This window comes from Tyto alba, unplaced genomic scaffold, assembly GCF_018691265.1.
Source record: "Tyto alba isolate M040663 unplaced genomic scaffold, T.alba_DEE_v4.0 Super-Scaffold_48, whole genome shotgun sequence".
Taxonomy (NCBI): domain Eukaryota; kingdom Metazoa; phylum Chordata; class Aves; order Strigiformes; family Tytonidae; genus Tyto; species Tyto alba.
The window spans coordinates 10,789,390-10,811,263 of NW_024881324.1; the positions used below are offsets into that span (position 1 = coordinate 10,789,390).

At 42.3% G+C, this 21,874-nt stretch overlaps 2 protein-coding genes across 13 annotated transcripts in view; one reads left to right on the top strand and one right to left on the bottom strand.

The window, feature by feature from the left end:
- The window catches only part of MAK (male germ cell associated kinase), a 33,116-nt gene extending 21,517 nt beyond the window's left edge, over positions 1–11,599 (top strand). For 9 of the 12 annotated variants that reach the window (XM_042806691.1, XM_042806690.1, XM_042806694.1 and 6 more), the window contains 4 exons: positions 587–718; positions 2,440–2,514; positions 5,217–5,315; positions 8,556–11,599. In XM_042806691.1, coding sequence (XP_042662625.1) covers positions 587–718; positions 2,440–2,514; positions 5,217–5,315; positions 8,556–8,710 — 461 coding nt within the window. In that variant the 3' untranslated portion in view covers positions 8,711–11,599. The other 3 variants (XR_006166875.1, XR_006166876.1, XM_042806696.1) reach the window with 3 other exon arrangements.
- A 1,344-nt stretch (positions 11,600–12,943) lies between these two features.
- Positions 12,944–16,607, bottom strand: LOC116960405 (transmembrane protein 14C-like). Its single transcript, XM_032987751.2, has 4 exons — positions 16,425–16,607; positions 16,012–16,113; positions 13,956–14,040; positions 12,944–13,728 (listed from the first exon to the last, which is right to left on the bottom strand). The coding sequence occupies exons 1-4, from the start codon at positions 16,498–16,500 to the stop codon at positions 13,671–13,673; spliced, it is 321 nt and encodes a 106-aa protein (XP_032843642.2). The 5' UTR covers positions 16,501–16,607; the 3' UTR covers positions 12,944–13,670.
- Positions 16,608–21,874: the final 5,267 nt, after the last annotated feature.

Sequence of the window (21,874 nt, forward strand, 5' to 3'; positions counted from 1 at the left end):
GCTTTCAATGAGAAAGTCATTGATAAATACATAATTCCAGCATTTAAGAGAATAATAGCTCCAAGGATCCCACTTGTTATTTAGCCCTATTACTTTAGTTCTGATACCACTAGATCTGGGTGCTGCTTTCATGCTGTGTAATCCCATTAACTCTTGTAATGCTCATAACATGCTGAAGTAACAAGAACTTCTTTGCCCTTATACCTTGAAGAAACAGTTCCTTCTCAGCCTTGAAAAGCCTGGTGTTTGATAGGTATTTGTAATTTGTGTTAACTGTTTGAGAGTCAAAATTATCAATACCGAGATCGTGGCTTTACAGAAACCAAACAGCTGTACCAAAAAGACTTTTAGAAGCTCTCTTGAAAGCATTAAGAGAATTGGTCTGAAATCAGTGCCTCTAGTTTTCATTGTTGGGCTGAAAAATCTAACCTCATCAATGGATGTTGTTCTTTTACATTAGTGGCGTTTACATTATACTGCAAATAATTCAGTGTTGTTTTACTGTTCTAGAAATGCCCATTTTTCATTGGTTGAACTATGTTTGAATATTGATATTTATAACACTTTCCATACTTTGTTTTCTAAGGTGTAAACCCTAAGAGTGTCTCTTTCATATCAGTCAATAAGGAAGGATCACATGGAACCTGGAACAATCAGTTGTTTTCTAAACCACTGGCACATACTGGAGGAGGAGTGACTTTCAATAAAAATACTACAGGTAAAAAAAAGTGTAATTAAAAGTGGTCACACTATAGCTTATCATACTTTATTTAAGCAATTTAGTTAAGACCATCTGGTTTAACTTCTGTTGTCAGGCTTAGCTTCCAGGCTAACATTTTTTTTTCTTATTTTAACAACAGATGTTAAAATAACAGCTTCTTCATATGTAAACTATGTATTTTGCTTTCAGAGCATGAAGGAAATATAGACCAGCCCCTATTAGAAAGTTCTGTCAAGATAAATTTTGTCTGTAATCCCCTTAGACCATTATTTTACTGTGTTAATTTAAGCAAATAGTTTGACCTCATTACCGCTTGGTCAGCGTGCTGTGGAACACTATCAAACAGCAGTCTCACATATGACAACAAGATGGTGGGTGGTGTGCTCATGTAATAAACATACAGCCAGATATTCTAAACATGTCTTTTAACAATCTACTAGCCTTTCCTGAATATTTTACTGCATGAAAAGTCCCCTTATTTTCAGCAAGAAACTTTCAGTAAGGTGCTTCTGGTACTATGTTTTGTGAAGAACATTATTACTAGCATTTTATAGAGTGAAGACCAGGACAAGTTAAACAGCTTATCTAAGATTTCACTGAGGAAAGCGTGAGACTCAAGACTAAAATCTATCTTCTGACTACCAAGCCCTATACCTTAAGTACACAGTCCCATTACCCTGGTATGCGAGGTTACCTTGTTAACGATTTCGCAGCCATTGTCCAGCTAGCATGAGTCACTCACAAATACTTTAATGCCAATAAAACACCTAGCATCACATGCTTGTACAGAAAGAACTTCAGAAGGTTTGTTTACATACAGATGCCGCACCCCTTTTTAAGAGAACTTTAGTGGCCATTCTGCAGTGTCAACAATCCTGATTTTCCCTCTGAAAGTCAGGTGAGCTGTAAGTTGTTCATGTGAAATGATGTGAAAGATTTTAGGAAGTGGAAAAATAACAGCACCTACCAGAATTTTGATGGAATAGAACAGACTTCTTTAAGCAATCACTGTATATACCTTTTGGTTTACAAAAGATAGTATCTGGGTGCCTCAGCATTAATTAATGTATTCATAAAATAGTCTTGCAGGGGAATTAGGCACAAACAGACAAAGAGCTTTTTCCAAATGTATGCATCAATAAGCTAGACATCTACTGAATTGCACTGAAAATTAAGATGACTGCTAATGGTAAAAATCCTGCCTTTGTCTTACTGGCTTACTTTGGGTATCTACCAAAAGTTTAAAGAAAAAAATTTAAAACATTATTTTGTATGTTTGAAAATACTTGGTGTTACTTCTATCAGTATCTTACATTGCATGTGATGTTTCATATACTGGGGAGGCCACAACATTTAATACAGACACACATAAATGCTTTATTTATGAAGAATTGCAAGGTTATGATTAGTAGATTTTTCAGATACACCTGAGTGCTTAAACTTGTGATTTATGTATGACTGGAATGTGATTGCACTGTTGGTAAATCACATTTTTATTCCATTAATAGAAAGGACCTTGTAAGGTAACTTGTTAGAGTAACATTTCCTGCTTGAGAAGACAGGAATGAAACATTATAGTTACAAAAATGTCAGATATTTATTCTTTCTTGCTTTGTTTTCCCTCATTTCTTTTACATCACCTAGCCAGATTCTTCATACACTTTTTCTAAAGTTCTGTCTTTCCATCTTTTTCTTCCTTTCCTTTTCCTTGTCTACAGATGAGAACTTAATTATACCTATTGAAAAGCTATCATGCAAAGAAAGGTTGAATGAAAAGTTAGAGGACCCAAAAGGTAATTTGTAGCAATTATAGATGGATTCTTTGCAGACTTCCTAATTATGTTTTACATTTTCATGTAAAAATAGCACTTATAATGCAGATTCCAGATGATCATATACTTCATTTTCAGTTGTGTTTTGTCAAGCCTTCCTGTCTTCATTGTGACTTATTCTTGACTCTTGACATTTAGTGTGCTTTAAAAGACAGAGAGTATTTTACTACCCCAATTATAATCCACAGTATGCTGCTGCACTGTTGCTGGATAATGGTGAAGAAAGTTCGTAAAGAAGCAGCATGTGCATCTCTCCTGAAGGACTGCTTGTTCGTAACAGCACCCTGGACTTGCACCGTTGACTGCATTCCAATTTTCTCTCTGTTAGACTGACTTTACAGCACTGCGATTGTATAGATTGTGCTGGAATTACTGTAGTGTAAGAGGGTGGAAACTGGGGTTTCCAGGCAGCCTAGTTCGGCTGCAAGCATTGTAAAGCTGCTGGAATGTTTCACCTCCTGCCCAGTTTCTGGCCCCTCTGCTGCTTACTGCCTGTGTGAAACGTCTCATTGCAACTATTCATAGGGCTGTTTGAACTCACTACCCAGCTCATACGATTCAATGACTTTATCCCTTATGAAGAATCGGGTATGTGGTGTTTGAGGTAGGGGTTATGCCCTGGACCACGCTTACACTTGCTGACATCATGGCCACGAGTGCTTGCCTATACCCCTGCTGCCAGACTTTCCGGATGCCTGATGGATGAATACTTCTATAGCAAGAACCCCTTCTTTCGTACTGCAGTGGTCAAAGGTGAGGAACTGTGCTTTTTAATAGGATTTTTATTTGTAGTTATTCTATTATTTTATACTCAACTTTTTTTTGCTTCCTTCCCTTGTTCTCATCCAACAAAAGATCGCCCCTCCAGACTGCTGTTTTAACCAGACAGTTCCTCCTGGCTGCACTCTCCCATTTCGTGCAGAAGGGTTCATGAAGGACAACCCTGGACATGATGAGGTAAGGAAAACCAAAAAATGGTTGAGCAATTTTTGACAGATGGGCAGCTTTGCTGAGCTGTAGATAAGAAGCACAGAGAAGTTGTCTTTTTGAGTTTGTATTAATTGAGGCCTGTTGTGTTCGTATTTTCAGACCTCAGAATTTTAAGGAATGCTACTGAGCTGTCAGAGCTATGAACCACTCCCAGTGAAATAATTAGGAACTGGGGGAATAACAAAATATGTGTATGTGCATTGGCAGGTGAACGAACCACTGAAACTGTGTTGTTTTGTTTTTCAGGCAAATTCCTGAAAAAGAAGAACAACTTAAAGACTACAAGAAAGTCAGAATATTATAGATATAATAAATTAGAATACTCTATAGAAGTATTATAAGTTGGAATACTTTATTAAAACTGTATTTTTCACCAGGACTTTTGCTTCATTCTTTACTGTGCTGGAGACTGGTGTCAACTGGACACAGGGAAGCCACATGGAGACCCAACTATTTGCAGAATTGATAGAAGTGACAGTTTGAGGAGACTGGCAAAACTGAGTTAGCTGAATGCTTTTTGTTAGTGCTCCTCAACAGGGAGGTATGCAATGACCCAGCACAGCTGTAATTAGCCGAGGGTGCCTTTTTGCATTTGTAGGTGACCAATTCTGCAGCTTATAGATCCACTGCTCTGAGCAATGAAATTATCACAGAGGACTGAGAGTGTCTGTGTGAAGAGAAACAAGAAGTTACCACTGAGGCCAGAGATTAGGAGACGGAAAAACTGTCAAATTAGATACCGTGTGTTTTACTGCAACTACCATTGAAACCATGCTGAGTATTACTATCATAAAAATCCTCACACTTGATAAAGGTCACATGAAAACTACTGGGTACGACCTGGTAGTTCACAAATTTACTACTACTGAATACAGAACCACACCACTACAGAAAAGCATTTTTCTCTGGACACTGTGCCAGCACAGTCTTAACACCATCCCAAGTGATGACAGACATGAAGAAGGCAAGAAATTTTCTTGGAGCAGGGACTTTTAAGTATTGTAACAGATCCTTCTGCCATTGAACAATAATTTCAGTACTAATTTTGTGTGTAAATGCACACCGTTTCTTAGTTTCCAAATGAGGATGGTTATGTCCACTTCCCAAAGGTGGCACTGCTTTAAAGAAAGACCTGGACCAAAAAACTTTAACTGTGGGATTGGCAAAGTCAACTTCACAACAAGTGGTGTACCACTTCCCACAAGAGAAGTTTTGTTCCATTATTTTATATAGATTTAGGCTGAATGTGTTGAGCCCAAGAGTAATGTTGAGCACCAGTTTTCAAATACTGAAGTGCTTAAACCAACTTCCAGTAAAGCAAGTAACTGTCAGTAAAACGTAAGATCCTGCCTTTCTCTAAAATTGAGTGTAAACTTTTCTATGTGGTCTAAGTTTAATGAAAGTACTAATGAAATGTTCATCCTGCTCTGTTGTCTTTATTCCTGATGAACTGCAGATCAGATGTACTGGATCTGCACCTTAGTGTGTTCAGTGCTGTAAAGGGTCCAACTAATACACAAAGCAAAGAATTTATATATATACTTTTTTCCCAACAAACAAGCACTAGGGAGTTTCTAAAGAACACTCATACTTAGTACTCTTGTGGTACTGCAGATGTATCTTGAAGTGACTTGAATGCAACTGAAAATACTAAAATGCTGTAATATCAACAGGAAATCCTGGCTTTGTAAGTGGTGCTGCTTACAACCCATCAGGAGTACATATCCCTTCCTTTCATAAAAAAGAAGTTGGATCAGCTGGACAACGGTCAGGTACGAAACATATTTTTGCCGCACATATGTGAGACAAAGAAAAATGTTAATTTTCTATGCTTCCCAAAATATTTATTAGCCCTTAGTACGGTTTTTCTCAAGTTTTGTGAATAAAGTTCTTGGGCATAAATCATGCTTAACATAAGTGAATTGAATGTAGGTGTCTAGAGGCAGTCCTGATGGCCAGAGAAACTACTGCTACTAGTATCTGTTAGGTAAAACAGAAAATAAAGGTGCAAACCTTTTGTAATTCTAAAAGGTTTGGACCATTTGCTAAACCACTGTTTGTGGTGAAGGGCTAAGCAGAATTGTCAAAATATGTAACTCCACAACTCTATAGTAAATGGTCATGTAGACTGAACACAAATACAAATCCATGATGTATGGGGCTAGTAGTAGTTGGTGACTGTATCCATTCCTAAGTATGCAAAATAGATAAATTCAAGATTTAAAAAAAGCTTTATATTAGATTTGGAGGAATTTTCTTGACAGTGACTTTCATGTAGCTTGGGGCGGGCTATCTTGTGTGGGTCTTTCATCAGTTTAATGTCACTTAATGCAACTGAATGATGCTCATCCACACTTACAGTGGCCTCAACAATTTCAAAAAGGCAAAGACCTTCATCAAGTGACTTAGTAAATTCACAAATAATGTTACAGATATGGTATAGGCAGTAAATTAAAATTGTTTTCTCTCTTATCTGCTGGCCCTGTCTAGTTGGCCTGTGGTTTCTGTGGTGGTCATGCAAGGCAGTTTTTCACCGTGTCTTCATCTCACTGTGTTGACTAAGTCTGTGGATACTGAGATGACACTGCTCTTGTACCTGTGAAATATCACTAAAGTCCCTTATGAAGTGAAACTTTCGATGTTGCTACATTATAGAAGGTATAAGCCAAATGAGAGTACAAATGACCAGTTATTAATAGCTATGATACAGTAATGACATAGCCATATGTTACATTAACAAACACACTAAAAGACTGTTCCATTCATCAGTTAAAACCAATGTGAAATCTGTTCTGAATGTAACTGTTACCTTGGATCCTCTACGGTACAGATGATGTTCTGAGGACCTTTGTTGGTGTGTTTTCGATTCAGAGAAGATGAACAAAGTGCTCAGGATGAAGGAGGAACTGGTTTACGAGTGAAGATTTAGAGCCATTGTCCAAGTCCAACAGCACACTCCTATAGTGAGTTCAGAGAAAAGAGCAAGGCCCTAAACTAATTGTGAATAGTTAAACTAAAGGGACTATGGCAGACCGATCTGATAGGGTCCTGCTTAATAATGTTGTCTTTATGGTGACTTGTTCTTTTGAGTTACCTGCTCCCCTTAGGAACTTGCAAGTAACTTCTGAGGAGAGAGAGTGAAGGAAGGAGATGGTTCACGTGTATAAAATACATTTAGATGTATGCATATTCTGAATCTGAGTTGATCAGAAGCCCACCAGGGGAGGCTGGAGCTGCACTTCATTATCTTATCAACTCACTGCTGAAACACAACAGTGAGAGTTTTGATTTGTCACAGTGTGTGGATCAAGAAGTTCACAGGAAGACAAAATCTGCAACAATCTCTAGACCGCTGTGAATAGGGGGAATGAAAAGGAATTATGTATGGTGATCCAAAGGGAAATAAATTCACTGTTAATCTGTAATTAGAAACGGAAACCATGTAGTAAAAGTCAGAAAGGCTGACAGATGGAGGTCAATTAAGAGATTCTTCAATGTCTTAGAGAAGAGCAAGAATCCTATTGCTTAAACCCCTCATATTTAGCCTAAACTCTGCAGACTTGCATGGGAAGAAAGGTAAGGATGAAGCAAATGGCAGGCTTTATCTCCTATCTGTCAATATTTGAACATTAACATTTTTGGTTACCCTCTCCTTTATATTATCCAAACTGAAATAAGTTATGCTCTCAATTGTTTTTGCTCTCTTCATTTGTTCTGTTTTTTAATGCTGTAATTTAAATAATGTAGTATAAAAGATCAGCTTCTCTGAAGAAAATGCCAAGACCTGAGAAAAGTGACCTCCATTGCCAAGAGAGGATAGGCTGGAATTGTAACTGCTGATGAAAGGTGGGGAATGCCAGCCTATAATAAAAAGGAACAGTATTAGTTTTCAAGGAGGTGGAGACCTGACCTTCAGTTTCAGTTTCTTGAGATTCCTCCTTTTTTTAAATGTCTTGATCCTTACCTGTTTCTTAACAGGTTCAACCCACTGTTGAAAAATACCACCAAAAATAGGTGGTTTTCCATAAGAAACAGAATGATACATAGGCATCAAAAAAAAAAAAAATCATGAGTTAAATCAAAAAAAGAAAAAAGTATCAGTAATACCTAATTAGACTAAACTATGAAAGTAGGAATGGAAGGGGCAGGATATACTTCAGGAATGCTAAGGAAACATTGGTAAGATATAAGCAGGAGTCTGGATAAGAGAGGTTCCAAATGACTGACTTGAAAGTATTGAGAAGATGGCAGAATTCGTGATGAACATGAAGAAAACAATAAACTGTAGGCCCCTGCAGCAGGGCAGTTACTTTAATTACATGAAGCTTGAGGAAATAGTGTAACTATCTGAAATGCAGAAAGGGGAAATCTGAGTAGGAACACCAGGAACACAGTAGTGTACTACTCCCAGTGCCCAGGTGGATGCCAATATTAAAGGATTAAAAAACCTATGGACTTGGAGCAGATCCTACAAAATCAATAGAGACACAGGAAATGGATAATGAAGCAGATTTGTCACCAGCTACACCAGGAGTCCTCAGCACAGAAGGAGGGGAATAAAAGGCATAAAATCTCAAAAGGAACAGGAGAGTCTCCAGAAGCTGTCCTTCAGTCTAGACTGTTCAGGTCTTAGTAAGTTCAGCAATGTTATAATTACATGCTTTTTTAAATATTTGAGATGAACACTTCCATCTGTAGCAGTTTTGTAATAGGAGATACAGAGTTGTAGACATACACATCAGTTTTTCCACTGAATTTCAGTCTCAAATGTTTGCTCAAGGGATTGCTGCAAAATAAGTATCCAGTACATGAGAATTACTAATAAGACAAACAAGCTATAGGAGACATCAGCCTTATCTGAAAACAAGCATAGACAGCGTATCAGAGACCAAAGCATCCTGCTGTCTTAGCATCCTTGACTACCACAAGTCATTTTTAAGCTCTCATTTTATCTGTAAAGGAGTGAAATACCTTTTGAGTCATAATTAATTCTGTGTTCTTGTTCCTTTCAGATTATTCCTGGAAAACCAAAGCTGCTCATGCTCAGTTACCAGGACCTGCTTTCAATTCAGCAGCAAAAAACATGAATATTTTAACTCGCCCACCAACAATTCAGCCAGTACATGGAAGAACAGACTGGGTGGCCAAATACGGAGGAAACAGATAGAAAATGCCATCCTGTATAGGTATTATGTGAGCTCTCTTCAGTTCTCCTGCACTGGAATCCTGAAATGCCTATTTGCTGTAACTTTTCCTAAGACTATGCAATAGTAAAGAAGAAAAAAAGACCTTGTGTTCTACTACCTGTATAATACATGTAATACCAAGTAAAATTCTGGCTATAAGTAGGATTTATTGAAGTATTGTATAATACATATTGCCAAAACTACTGAGAAGTAGATTTCACGCAATGTTTTTCTAAAGATGGATCTCCTATCCTTGTACTCTTAAACAACTGTTATGGTTGTTCGCCCAGTGCAATGTCCACGGTGGGCATATGCTTGAAGTACACAAGGAACTAGAAGCAGGGCTAAAGCAGAGCAGCACCGGGCTTTCAGGTATTAGGCTGGCTCCTCACCAGAAAGAAGAGTGAAATCACAGATTGGGCTTTGTGAAGAACACCACATTCTCCTACAAGGACTTCAGAACTCACTTGTACCTAAGAGTTACTTAGGGTCTGTAGTATGCAAGTATTTGTAGTAGCACTGAGAACGTAACTCCTTAGAGTAGGACATAAGCAATCCACTGATAAATACTACACAAAGAAGGTCTAAAAACTTGGCCCGTATATGGCTGTAGAATGATATAGTGATATTGGAGAACAGCCAAACAAGTACTGACTGCTAGACTTATCTCACCAAGCTGTAGTGAAGCCTAAAAATTAGATTCAACTTCCTTATGACCATTTGCAGTTAACCCTGCAGGGAGCTAAACACCACACAGCTGTTTGCTCACTCCCCAAGCCCAGTGGGATGGAGGAGAGAATAATTGGGGGGAAAAAAAAAAAAAAAAAAAAAGTAAAATTCATGGGTTGAGATAAAGACATTTTAATAAGGCAGAAAGGAAGGGAAAATAATAATGATAAAAGAATTGGAATACACAAAACAAGTGATGTGCAATGCAATTGCTCACCACCTGCCAACTGACGCCCAGCCAGTTCCCGAGCAGCAGCCCCTGGCCAGCCTTCCCTCTCGTTTATATACTGAGCATGACACCATATGGTGTGGAATATCCCTTTGGCCAGTTGGGTCAGCTGTCCTGGTTGTGTCCCCTCCCAGCTTCTCATGCTGGGTGATACCAGAAGCTGAAAAGTCCTTGACTTAATGTAAACACCGCTTAGCACCATCTAAAACATCATTATTCTCATCCAAAACCCAAAACACAGCACTAACAGCTACTAGGAAAGAAATTAACTCTATCGCAGCCAAAGATGTATAGAGATTTGTATCTGTCCTGTCAAGGGAGCATCCCAGTAACATTTTAATGAGCCTGAATCACTGCAGTCTGTCAGTCATTTTAAGGGTGAATTAGTCAGAAAGGCATAAATTATCAGTGAACTCCTGTTTCCATATGTCTTTGGTAATCAAACTAAACTACAGAAGTCAAATAAGCCCCCATGTGGGAGGATATCGGGCTGTTCCAGAAAGCAATGTCTTTGAAGTTTACATCTTAAAGGCCAACTTAGGTACCTGAAAACATACACAAACTTTAATAATGCAATACCTCATTGTTTATGCGTTCATTCAGTGCTTTCCCTGGCTTCTATGCTAAGTTTTATAGTAATATCCCACAAAGGACCTTGCAATGTACAATAAACTGTTTTTAGGATGTTGAGCTAGGCTACTTCCGTTAACAACTGCATTTAGAATAGATGCTTTAGACATAGTAGTTAAATTAAACCTGCCATTTTAAAGTACAAAATGACTATGTTCTTTAAAGATGTAAAGCTGTTAATGATTGCGTTAAGAATTGTAAAAAATAAATGTATTTGTATGGCTTTTATAACTGCACATAAAAATTTAAATTCCTGTTGTTGACCTAATGTGCCATACTATATGGGTTATGTTAAGTTACAGGAAAGCAATTTAATCTAAAACAGTTGTACCAAAAAGTATTTTGTTCTGAAAACTGCACCTAGAGGAAATGCCACTTTAACACTGGAAGAGCTATATAGAGGTAAGGATACCTGGTTAGTAGTGCACTAGAGAGTTTAATTCAAATGCCATTGGTCTAGGCTTAAGTATTTGTCATTCCCTTAGTACTAACAGATGTCCCTATGGTATTTAAATGCATCTTAATTTATCTTGTAGAAGATATCTGTAATTGGCTATGGCACTGAAGGACAACCTCAAACTTTCTATAACAGGCATAAATGTACTGGTTTTATAATTAAAAAACAAGAAATGAATCATTCATCTCTAGTAAAAGATGACAGTGACTTAGTTAAAAAATCAGTCTGCTCAAGGAATTAACTAATAATGTGCCCATAGCTCACATGTCTATAAGTCACCTAGAGCAGAAAAATTAATAGGTACTATTTATGGCACTAAATATGGCTAGAAGAAACATGCTGCCATTACTGTATGCTAAGGAACATTGAAATGGCTTTGACATAACCGTAACAGCCTTTACTTGTTCACAATCAAAGCATGACAAGTGTTAAGAAGTTCTTGCAAACAGCAAGAACAGAACAGCAGTAAGGCTGATAGGCTTTTGTACAGTCATTTTAACTCTGATTCACTGATACATCTTGAACTGCTAGTGCAGAAATGCCATCTAATGCTTAAGAAATTTAGTATATGCTGAAAGTTCCCAGGGGGTAAAAAGTATATAAGACTAAAGCTTTTCTCTCCTCTCTTTGGATTATTACTGTCTCTCCTCAACACAAAAAGTGGCAACAAGAGTTCTACCTGCAGTTTTCAGTTCAGGCCACTGCTTTCCAAACCTCATGAAACAGCAGCAAAGCTTAACACTGTGGTCTAAAGTTAAAAGCTTATCAGTCCAATTCCCTGATTTCTATTGTCTTCACTCCATTAAAGGCCAATTGCAACACAAATTTGCAAGTTACCTGATTTGAGACCAGTATTGTACAATTAGAAAACTGCTGAACTGTGGTTCTCAGTTTATTGCAGGAGCTGCATTTATGTTTGCATCTTACCTCCACAGAAGATAACTCCTTCAAAAGCAGTAGGAAGAGGCAAATAACCAGCAGAGCTGTTTAAAAAGAATTGCCTTACATGCCAGTGTCTTGCTTATTAACCTCTTCAAGCTAGAGCCAAGACATTCAGACACATACCCACCAAAACACTGGGTCCGTGGCCTGGGATTAAGCACTTAAAAGGATGATTTATAAACAAGCCCTCTGCTGTCCTGCACGCTCCTTGTTTCTCTGCAGGGAGGCCGGAGGGAAAAGCAAATACGGGCAAGCACCTGAAGCTGGACTCTGCAGGAGGATGACGGGCGGGCGGCTCTGGGCAGGTGCCCTCAGTACAATTCCCCCGCCGCAGACCTCACTGCCTGTGCTCAAGCCAGCTCTGACCCAAGTCGCGAAGCCCGGGGCCGGGCTGCCGAGACCTGTGCCCGTGCCCGGCCACGTCCCTGCTGATCTGGATCCCAACCTGTCTGACTCGACATCCCGGCCTGGCCCCAGCCCTGCCCCATCGCGGCCACCCGTGGGGCAAACCGCTCTGCGCTGCTGGCGGAGCCTGGCCACCGCCACGGGACTGGCTCCGCGCCTCCCCCCGCCGTGCCAGCGCTCTGCCCTGCGTTTTGCTGCGACAAGCAAGGAAGAGCACACGATGTCACCCTCCTGCTGAGCTACTAGCCTCAGATGTAGAAAATTCTGACCAACTCCCCAGTCTCAGCAATCTAATGGGTCAACCCCACTGCTTCCGTCTCTCCCAGTACCAGCCACCAAAGAAGAAAAGTCGAGGAAGTTGAAGTTCAGGACTTGTGCAGAAAGGGACAGAAGTTAAATGAGAGCAGAAAACAGATACGTTACCATCCATGTGTAGCTCTCAGGATTATTTCTGTATGGCAGGCTTATATTCAGAATTTTTTCAGGCATCGAGGGAAACTGAGGACAAAGACTGATTAATTGAGCCCTTCAGTCCTTCATAGAGCATTTTTCAAGTCTAAATTAGATGATTCCTCTCAGAAAAAAAGACGCTTTAATAGAACACTTGTCTGAATATGCAGTCTGTATCCTTTTGTTCTCTACACCTCCCCCCAGTTCATGGGATTTTCATATTTTAAAGTCACTAGGCTGAGGGACTGGACTAGAGATTATTTACACAATTCATGTTCACAAATATATCCAGACACTATGTGGAAAAGGCACCAAACTGTATCAATCCAGATGAACAGTTAAAGAAAAAGATAGTTGTGTAGAACATAAAAGTTTGTAATAATAATTTGTTGGTTTATTAACATTTTAATTCTCATTAAATGCAAGAGCTATGCCTACAATTCAGCATTACCCAATACAGCATTTTTTTGATTTATGAATAATAATCTGTAAAAGTGCAACCAATTACTTGTAAGCAAAAGCGCCCAGCTAAATGTAATTGCAAGTAATGGGTTTGCATTCATTGCATTACAGCAGAACCTTGACAGCCTGCTCTGTGTTTTGTGGGACCAGGTTCTAACACAGTGCTGCAAGAACAAAGTCCCTGACTGACAAACATCATGACCAGATAAACTGGCAAGGGAAGGGAGAAGTAACATAATAAGCACATTTGTTGTATGAATTACTAGTGACAAATTGGCAGCTCCTATCCCCTTGTTTTAGAAGTATAGATGATTTTAGAATGACAAGTCCAAAAGTACATCTAAGCTTCAATCCTGCAACTGTCTGCATCCGAGTGCCAAGAGGCCTTTGCCTGCAGCAAGCTGCAGGACCAGAAGCTAAACTAATGCTATACTCATGTTTTACTGCTTTACAGTGCAGAAAATGTTAAGACAAATGCCATTTTGGAAGATATAACAAGGGCTCTCAATGTCAGTCCTTAGGATATGAAATATACAGTGCACAGACAGCAGTGCCTTTTCCACTTCTGTGCAGCACTTTTAGGCGGTTGCATTTTCAGGCTTCTCAATCACGTATCTTCAGGTGACTTGATGCATACTTAAGGCTTAAGAGGCTTTTCCATGATCTGCAATCCAAGCCGTCCAACCATCAGTAAACTGTTGAACAGAACAGTTGTTATAAAAAATAAGGGTGGAGGCAAAAATCCCATAAAGAACAAAAAGGAAGAAAACACTGGCATGATTTCATTTAGCTGAACTCCACCAGAAGATTTAATTTTTTGCAGAACTTGCCATGTAATATTTTTAAAACAATATAAACCATAAATAAGTTAAACAAAATGCTTATTCAAAAATACAGACAAGAACAAAAGACCGGTGACTACCTGGCACCAGCAATTATCCCAGGCATTGCTTTTCTGGAGTTGTAAAATCTCATTCCCATAACAGCAGACAAGGTTCCAGACGCCACTGTTGAAATCAGAAGCCCAAGTCAGAACCATGTGAAACAGAAACACCAGCGCAGCACTGCAACAACGCGTGGACATTTAGCCATGCCAACCAACCAGGCCTATGTCTACAGACAGGAACGCCTCTCCCCTCTCACAAGGAAGCATATGCAAACATTCTACTTATTTTTGTTAAACAACAAAGCTGTTGCAAGCTTCTCAGCAGCTTTGGCAAGCAGGTTCCACTGCTCAGTAGAAGCGAGTAATCTCATCAGGGTTGAGACTACTGTCTAATCAACCACAACCTCCAATCCTCTGGGCAGATCACTAACCCTCCCTCAGTTTCTCCTTATTTGCAGAAGAATTATTATCTCCTTAAATACAGATAGGCTCAAAACTGACAGAAAGCTGGGATGGTGACAAAATTCACTATGTGAGAGGCAAGTATTACTACAGTTCCAATTTCTCTGTGACATTCTGAACTGGAAGGTGGCACTAAATACTACAACTAGAAATAAACCAACCCCACTTGAAAATACAAATTAGCAAACAGAAAGCAATGTAAGGGATCAAACTGAAAGAGTGACCAACATTTTAAACATTACTCCAAATTAAGTCTGGGGAAAAAAATCCTATCAGTATTCACATAAAAATTACAGGGCTGTTGTTTCATTGAAGAAGAAAGGCAGGTGATATCTTTCTCCAAAGCTTCAAGTCTGTTTGCATCAGACAGGGCAAAAAGTATTCTAAAGATATTCCATCAAGGGTCTTCTGGATTTCCACCTGTGATGTACTGTGACCAACCTAAAGCTCAGCAGGAGCCACGACTGCACATTGCAGCAGGGCTGAGGAGGAACAGATGAGTTGTACTAGACCAGAACACACCACCACTTTTAAGAGGTCTGCTTGAAAGCACTACATCCACCTACCACATCAGGATACATGCAAGCAGCTCATCTTTCTGCCAGGAAGCTGCCTAAAAACTTGTGCCCGAGATAGGCAGCCACTCCCACCACATGCCAGAGTGGAAGGGACAGTTCACAAACGGAAACTTTGCTTCACATTGAGCTGTGTTTTACATCTCATTCCTTACTGACAAGGCAGTTCAGTTCTCTGCAGTACCTACCAGGGGCTTCATAAAGCCTTTCAGCACATTCTATGATCAAGTCCTCTTGGTTTAAAATAGTTGTTTTAAATAGGTTTTAAAGCACTGTAATGCTGCAGTATAATAGCACTAATAATACTGTGGTGTAGTTACAGAACTAGAAGGAACCTCAAGAGGTCACCAAGGCTAACCTAGTGCACAAAGGCAAGATCAATTCCTGATAGATAGTGGTTTAAACAGTTATTAAAGTCCTGCAGTGATGGAAGTCCCTGAGGTTCACCTGACCTCTTCCAGTGTTTCACAGTATCTTCCATGGCCATTTTATCCTTCTCCTTCACCTGAAGGGTTAACCGCAAGCTAAACCCACCAGTTCTTGTCCCATATACTGTAAGCAAGAAGAATAGATTGTTACCTCTTTTCTTTTACATACTTCAGGCTGTTTCTTCCACAGCGTAGGATGCATGGAAACACATACTGCTCTCCTGAAATGCTTCTGCAAACCAATATTCCACAAAGCCACATACTGCTTGTCACTACTGCAAAAATGCTTACTCCATTGACCACAGGCCAAAAACGCTACTTCAGAAGCTGACATTTTTCTCGTACATTTCCTGTGTCTACTTTAGTATAACACAGTATCAGATCTGGCAGAGCTAAGTATTTCACACCAACTCTGGCTACAAGGGCAACCTAGGTTTTCGAACCAGGTACCACGCTCTTACACAATCACCTCCCGGCTGTGGGCAGCAGGTCCTGCCACCGCTTACAACGTTTGTACAAAGAAAAGGGCACAAATCAGCTAAAATGTGCTAGGAAAAAAAAAAAAAAAAGTGACTATTCCCACTGCTACCAGTAACGCTGAGGACTTGGGTGCTCGAGCAAACTTACCGAGGGAAAGCCAGACGTTCTTTGGGTCTCTGGACTGCTGGTAAGCGCCTAGTCCTGCTAAGCCACCAAAGAGAAGGCCAGCAGCTAGAGAAGGGACACTGCCTTAAATAAAAGATAAAGCAGTCAGTAGAACGCATGTAAAGCTCGTCTGCCAAACAACCGAAAGCACTCGCATGCTCCCCTTAAAAAAAAAAAAAAAAAAAACAAAAAAAAAAAAAAAAAAAAAAAAAAAAACCCAAAACAAACAAGATACTGGAGTGGGGTTTTTCAATCAGTAAGACACTTCCCAGGCCTGAGCCGAGCACCGTTCCCCCCGCACCACGAGGCTTTAGCAGGGTAGGCCGAGGCCGGGGCCGGGCCCGGGGCCGGGGCCCTCACCCCCCCACCCCGGCCCCGCCGGCCCCAGCACCCACCCGCCTTGGCGTAGCCGACGACGCCGCCCGCCGCCACCAGCGCCGCGTAGCCGAAGCCCAGCCAGTCGTACTCCATCTGCGGGCAAGCGCCGGGCCTCCCCGCGCCGCTCCGCTCCGCTCCGCTCCGCTCCCGCTCCCGCTCCCGCCCCGACCTTGGGACGCCCTCCCCGCCGCGGGGCCGCCCCCGCCGCCGGGCCCGCCCGCCGAGCCCTGCCGGGCGCCCGGGGAGCGGCCGCCGGGACCAGGCCGCGGCCGGCGCTGAGGCCCTGAGGCGCCGCGCGGGTGGCGGGGGGAGGTCTTTAATCACCGGTTACCGGGCAAAAGGGGCTCGGCGTCGGGAGAGGAATTGAATTGACCGCCGGTTAATAACGCGGTACGGAAGTCAGGAATTAAACGGAACAAAACCACCTCCTCCCCTTTTTCCCAGGTCATGCCTCTTCTCCGCTGCACCTTCCTCCTCGCACTCTTCCCGTGCTCCAACGTGGGGTCCCCCCCGCGGGACACGGTCCTTCACAAACTGTTCTGTTACCGGAAAGTGGTAATTAATTCACTCTCTAAGACTCAATTTGGGAGTTTTAGAAAGCAGGCATTCTTTATTACAGCGCCGGCCACACGGGGGAGAGCTCCTCCTAATGCCTGTGTGTGAGAATGAAATCAATAAACATTTATATTACCTTAATCATTCATTGCATTTTTATCCATAACTTTTCCGGGAACTCATTTAGCATATGCTAATGTCTCTTGCACATGTCAGTTGGAGTCTTCGGGTGGTCGTCTTCAGATGAATGCTTGTAGTCTTCTTCACGGTGTTTGCCAGTTGACCCTTCTGTGCAAACTCAGCCCTGTGGTCACGTACATCTTGTCCTTCAAGGCCAGCCTGGTCTGGTTTTGTTGCTAATTTGCAGCTTCTTTATGTTTCTTTGCACCTGCCGCTCCAAGGCCAAACCGTCTCTGGTAAGATTATTTATGAGTGCCTTATCCTACAGTTACTCTGACTATTCTTCAAAAGATCAGTATTTTTTCTGCAGCACAATTGCTAAATGGTTAAAACATCTTAAATTGATCTTAATAACTCTATTCCACAAATACCTGTTTTCTAACAATCTTAGTTTGCAGGTATCAGCTCCAGTGTGGGATCCCCCACGGGGTCACAAATCCTGCCAGAAAACCTGCTCCTCCTCTCTGTGGGCTGCAGCTTCCTTCAGGACATGTCCACCCGCTCCGGCGTGGGGTTCTGCGCGAGCTGCGGGGTGGGTGTCTGCTCCAGCATGGACCTCCCTGGGCTGCAGGTGGGGATCTGCTCCACCGTGGACCTCCCTGGGCTGCAGGACAGCCTGCCTCACCATGGTGTTCACCATGGACTGCAGGGGAATCTGCTTTGGCAGCTGGAGCACCTCCTCGCCCTCCTTCTTCACTGACCTTGGGGCCTGCCGGGCTGTTTCTCCCATGTATTCTCACTCCTCTCTCACAGCTGCTGCTGCACAGGGTTTTTACCCTTTCTTAAATATGTTCTCACAGAGGTGACACCACCATCGCTGATGGGCTCGGCCTTGGCCAGTGGTGGGTCTGGCTTGGAGCTGGCTGGAGTTGGCTCTGCCCAACATGAGGGCAACTCCTGGTGCCTTCTCACAGAATCCACGCCTGCAGCCTTCCTGCTACCACAGCCTTGCAACTTAAGCCCAGTACAGATGTCAAACTAAGGCATCCATCTGGATTCCCTGGAGACTGCTGAGGACAACATGCATATGCTGAGTGACAGGGTGATGTGCTACAGGGCACAATCCCCAGCACCCCGTGGAGCAGCCGCCCCTGGGTGCAGTCCCAGCTCCCGAGGGAGGGTGCAGCTCTCCCAGTCTGGGGCTTCAGAGGTGCCAGGGACTGATCGGCTGGAGAGCAGTTTCACAAGAAAGGCCTTGGCCATCCCAGGGTGTCACAAGAAGTTGCCCATGAGGCAGCAGCATATGCCTTTGCAGCAAAGAAGGTAGCCGGTACCCTGAGCTGCACTGGGTGGATCAAGGGAGGTGATCGATCCCCTCTGCTCTGTGGTGAGACACAGCTGGAGTGCTGGGTCCAGTTCTAGGCTCACCGGTGCAAGGCAGACATGGACATACTGAAGCAGGTCCAACAAAGGGCTGTGATGATGATTGAGGGCTTGGAGCACCTTTCATACCAGAGTGGCTGAGAGCTGGGACTGTTTAGCCTGGAGGAGTCTCAGGGGCATCTTAGTGTTGCATATAAATACCTGATGGGGAAGAGTAAAGCAGATGGAGACAGGTTCTACTCAGTGGTACCCAGTGACAGGACAAGGGGCAATGGGCACAAGTTGAAATACAGGAAATTTAATTTAAAGTTAAGTAAGATCATTTTAATTCTGAAGGTGGCCAAACACTAGAAGAGGCACTCAGGCAGCCTTTGAAGTCTGGAGATACTCAGCACCCAACTGGACACAGCCCTGAGCAAGTTGACTGTGCTTTGAGAGAGGGGGGGTTGGATTCCGTGGTCTCCAAAGGTGCCTTCTGACCGCAGCTGGTCCATGATTCTCTGTGACACAAGTTCTGTGAAATCGGTGCAAGTTTCCCAGCTGATCTCTGCCCCCTTCCTTCCCAGCCATGCTTTGAGAACTGAGCGCTGAGGTTTGTGCTTATGACAAGATCTTTTATGTATTTTACAGAAATGAAAGTATCATGAGGTCCACCTGACACAAGAAGCAAATTACCTTCTGACCCCTGGCAGAGCTTGTTTATTAATGTGTACCCAAGGGTTTACCAAATTTGGCAAGTTTCAAGGCCTGCCTGTAGAACAACGCATATGACTTGCTGATCATGCTTTCTGCTTTGTGTTTTTTTTTTTCCCCCCCAACTACACTACTGATGGTAGCTATGCTGGGGCCTGAATACATTTGCAAGGAAAAAAAATCAGAAGCTCTGAAGTGTGCACGCTGCAAACTATGGTCAGAGCAATTCCTTCACAAGGCAATGAACTTTCCTCCACACTTGCTTCCATAAAAGACTCCAGAGAAAAGGTGTTCAGGCCAGACCTTTGTTCTGTTGCATATGAATGGATAAGAGACTAGCACAAACATATTTCAAGCAAGAGAAAGGTGTCATTTGTCAGGCTGTCACTAAACAGTTGTCACTAAACAAGCAAAACAAAACCAAAAAAGGGCACCTACTCCAGTTTTATTAGCTCTATGGCAAACCAGCAGTTTGCTCCAGGTTATCTGGAAAAGAAAGCTCACACTGAAGAAATGACACTAACCAAAACAGTATTTTTATCCTATTTAGCTTGTCAGCTCTTCACATTCTCAGTTCACTCTCTCATATGCTGTTTTCCTTTTCCCATCTTTGATTTCCTTCTCCTACCTCCTCCCTACTTCTGTCCTAAGGCTTTCTCTATCTTTTCAGTTGTCCTCCTCTCCCCCATGTTCTCTGATCCTCCTTATTCTGAGCTCCATGCGTCCTCTTAAGACCTCCTCTACTGCCCTTCACACTGGGTGCATGGAAAAGTCTAAGACCATGGATCACATTTGCTGAAGCTTGCCATCTTTTGTGGAGACAACTTGATTTACATTTATGTGCCGTAAGATGTGCTGCAAATATTTGTGTTTTAGGTACCTAAGGTTTGCAGTGGAGCCTGAAGCATCTAGCCAATATAGTGCTAATGACTGTCTGCAGTGACTTCCTGATCAAAACCAGGCCAGCTCCTTTGTTTAAAGCAGGACCTTTGCTTTTGATTTGACTTACCTAATCAGATCAAGTAGTAAGATTAACCTGTTACTTACTTGAAGCCATTGTTTTGCCTTGAGTGCCTACTTCTAAGCCTATTTCTAGTGCTTATTTCCAGCCTCTTCGGGTGCCCCTCCCAAAAATTATATTCACGCACCAGCCAGTTGTTTATCATTCCTATGAGTGAGACTTCATGCTCACACAGCAAACCACCACTGTGGCACCTTAACATTTCTGCTGGCAGTCACCAGCCATGAGCCAGCAGGATTTTCCAGGCAAAGACCTTTTCTTGGATGGCCCATCAGCAGGGGTCTGAATCCTCCCTGGCTTCTCTGGGGAAAGCTGAGGATGTTATTTTATTCCTGCACATAGCACGGCATAACACAGCGTATTGACCTCTGAATCAGTGTGTGCTAATGAACAGATCTTGACACCATCCTCTGTGAAGTGTACCTGCAGCTTCCACTTAATTCATTGTTTGGTGTTGCTGGTGTCACTGCTGACTTAGCTCACAAAAGTCAGGTCCACCAGAGTCTTTGATGCTTTAACTGAATTAGAAGCCAGTGTCTGACTCAGAAGCCAGTGAGAACACAGTCCTACCAGCTACTTTCGTTCTATGCCTCCTCTGGCTATGCGATGATTTATTCATGTGCATCAAAGCTTCAATCTTGCAGTTGTGGGTACCAAAATGGTGGGTTTGTGGTAGCTGTGGTGCCCGCAAATTAAGTGAGACAAGGTTTGCAGGACAAGGCAGTGTACTTTAACAGCAGAGTGCAATATTGCAAGAGAGCAAAACCAAACCAAACCACATGCCCATTAAAGTGTGCTTGGCTTTTGCTCTGTTCTTCAACTTCAGTGTCACCTCTTCTTTCCTTTATACCATTTCTGTTAGTAATTTGGCTAGGGGAGTGTCCAATATTGGACCCGTGTTAGTTGGCTGCTATATTACCTCTAAGGTGATGCCTAATAGAAGTGGTAAAACTGAAAACATGAATACACACATCCACATTACTTTCATTCCTTAAGTGAAGTTAAAAGGGTACCTCAGTAAGCCCCTCTTTTTTTTTTTTCTTCCTTTTTTTTTTTCTCTTTTTTATTTTCCTTTTTTTTTTTTTTTTTTTTTTTTTTTTTTTTTTATTTGGTCACTAGACTCAGCTTGATAGCTGCCTGGATCCCAGTCCTGGGATCATCTCTGCCACCCCTTCTTTTGGGCTGGCACAAGTACTGCTTGGCCTCTTGGTAGAGGAATTGATACAGCTAGGATGTGGACAAATCGTGGGAATGGGTGGGATGGGAGCCTGCTGGTTTAGGCTAGCTTTTGCAGCACTGCTACTAGACACTGAGCCATGAGATAGGCCTAAGACTTGCCCTCCCTTCTCTTCAAAAAATGCTGCTTGTGGACCTGCTGCCAGGGAATTTAATTCAGGCCTCTAGACCAGAGCCCTAGAGCAGCATTTGAGTGGATGCCCGGTTTGCAGTAGCAGGCTCAAGCCCTGCAGGGAACGTGAGGAGGCACAGCCTTGTCTCTTGCTTTTCTTGGACCCACTCTCACGGCTGTGCTCCCAGGGGCTTTCACAATTGCTGCAACCTGGCACGCGCTGCCGGACATTTTTGGCTGCTGCGCACGCCTCCGATGCCGCGGGGAGAGCATACATCTTCCTAGGCACGGGGGCAGTTTTGGAAGTATTTGTGTGTGTTCAGCTGAAAGGAAGTGGCGTGAGACCT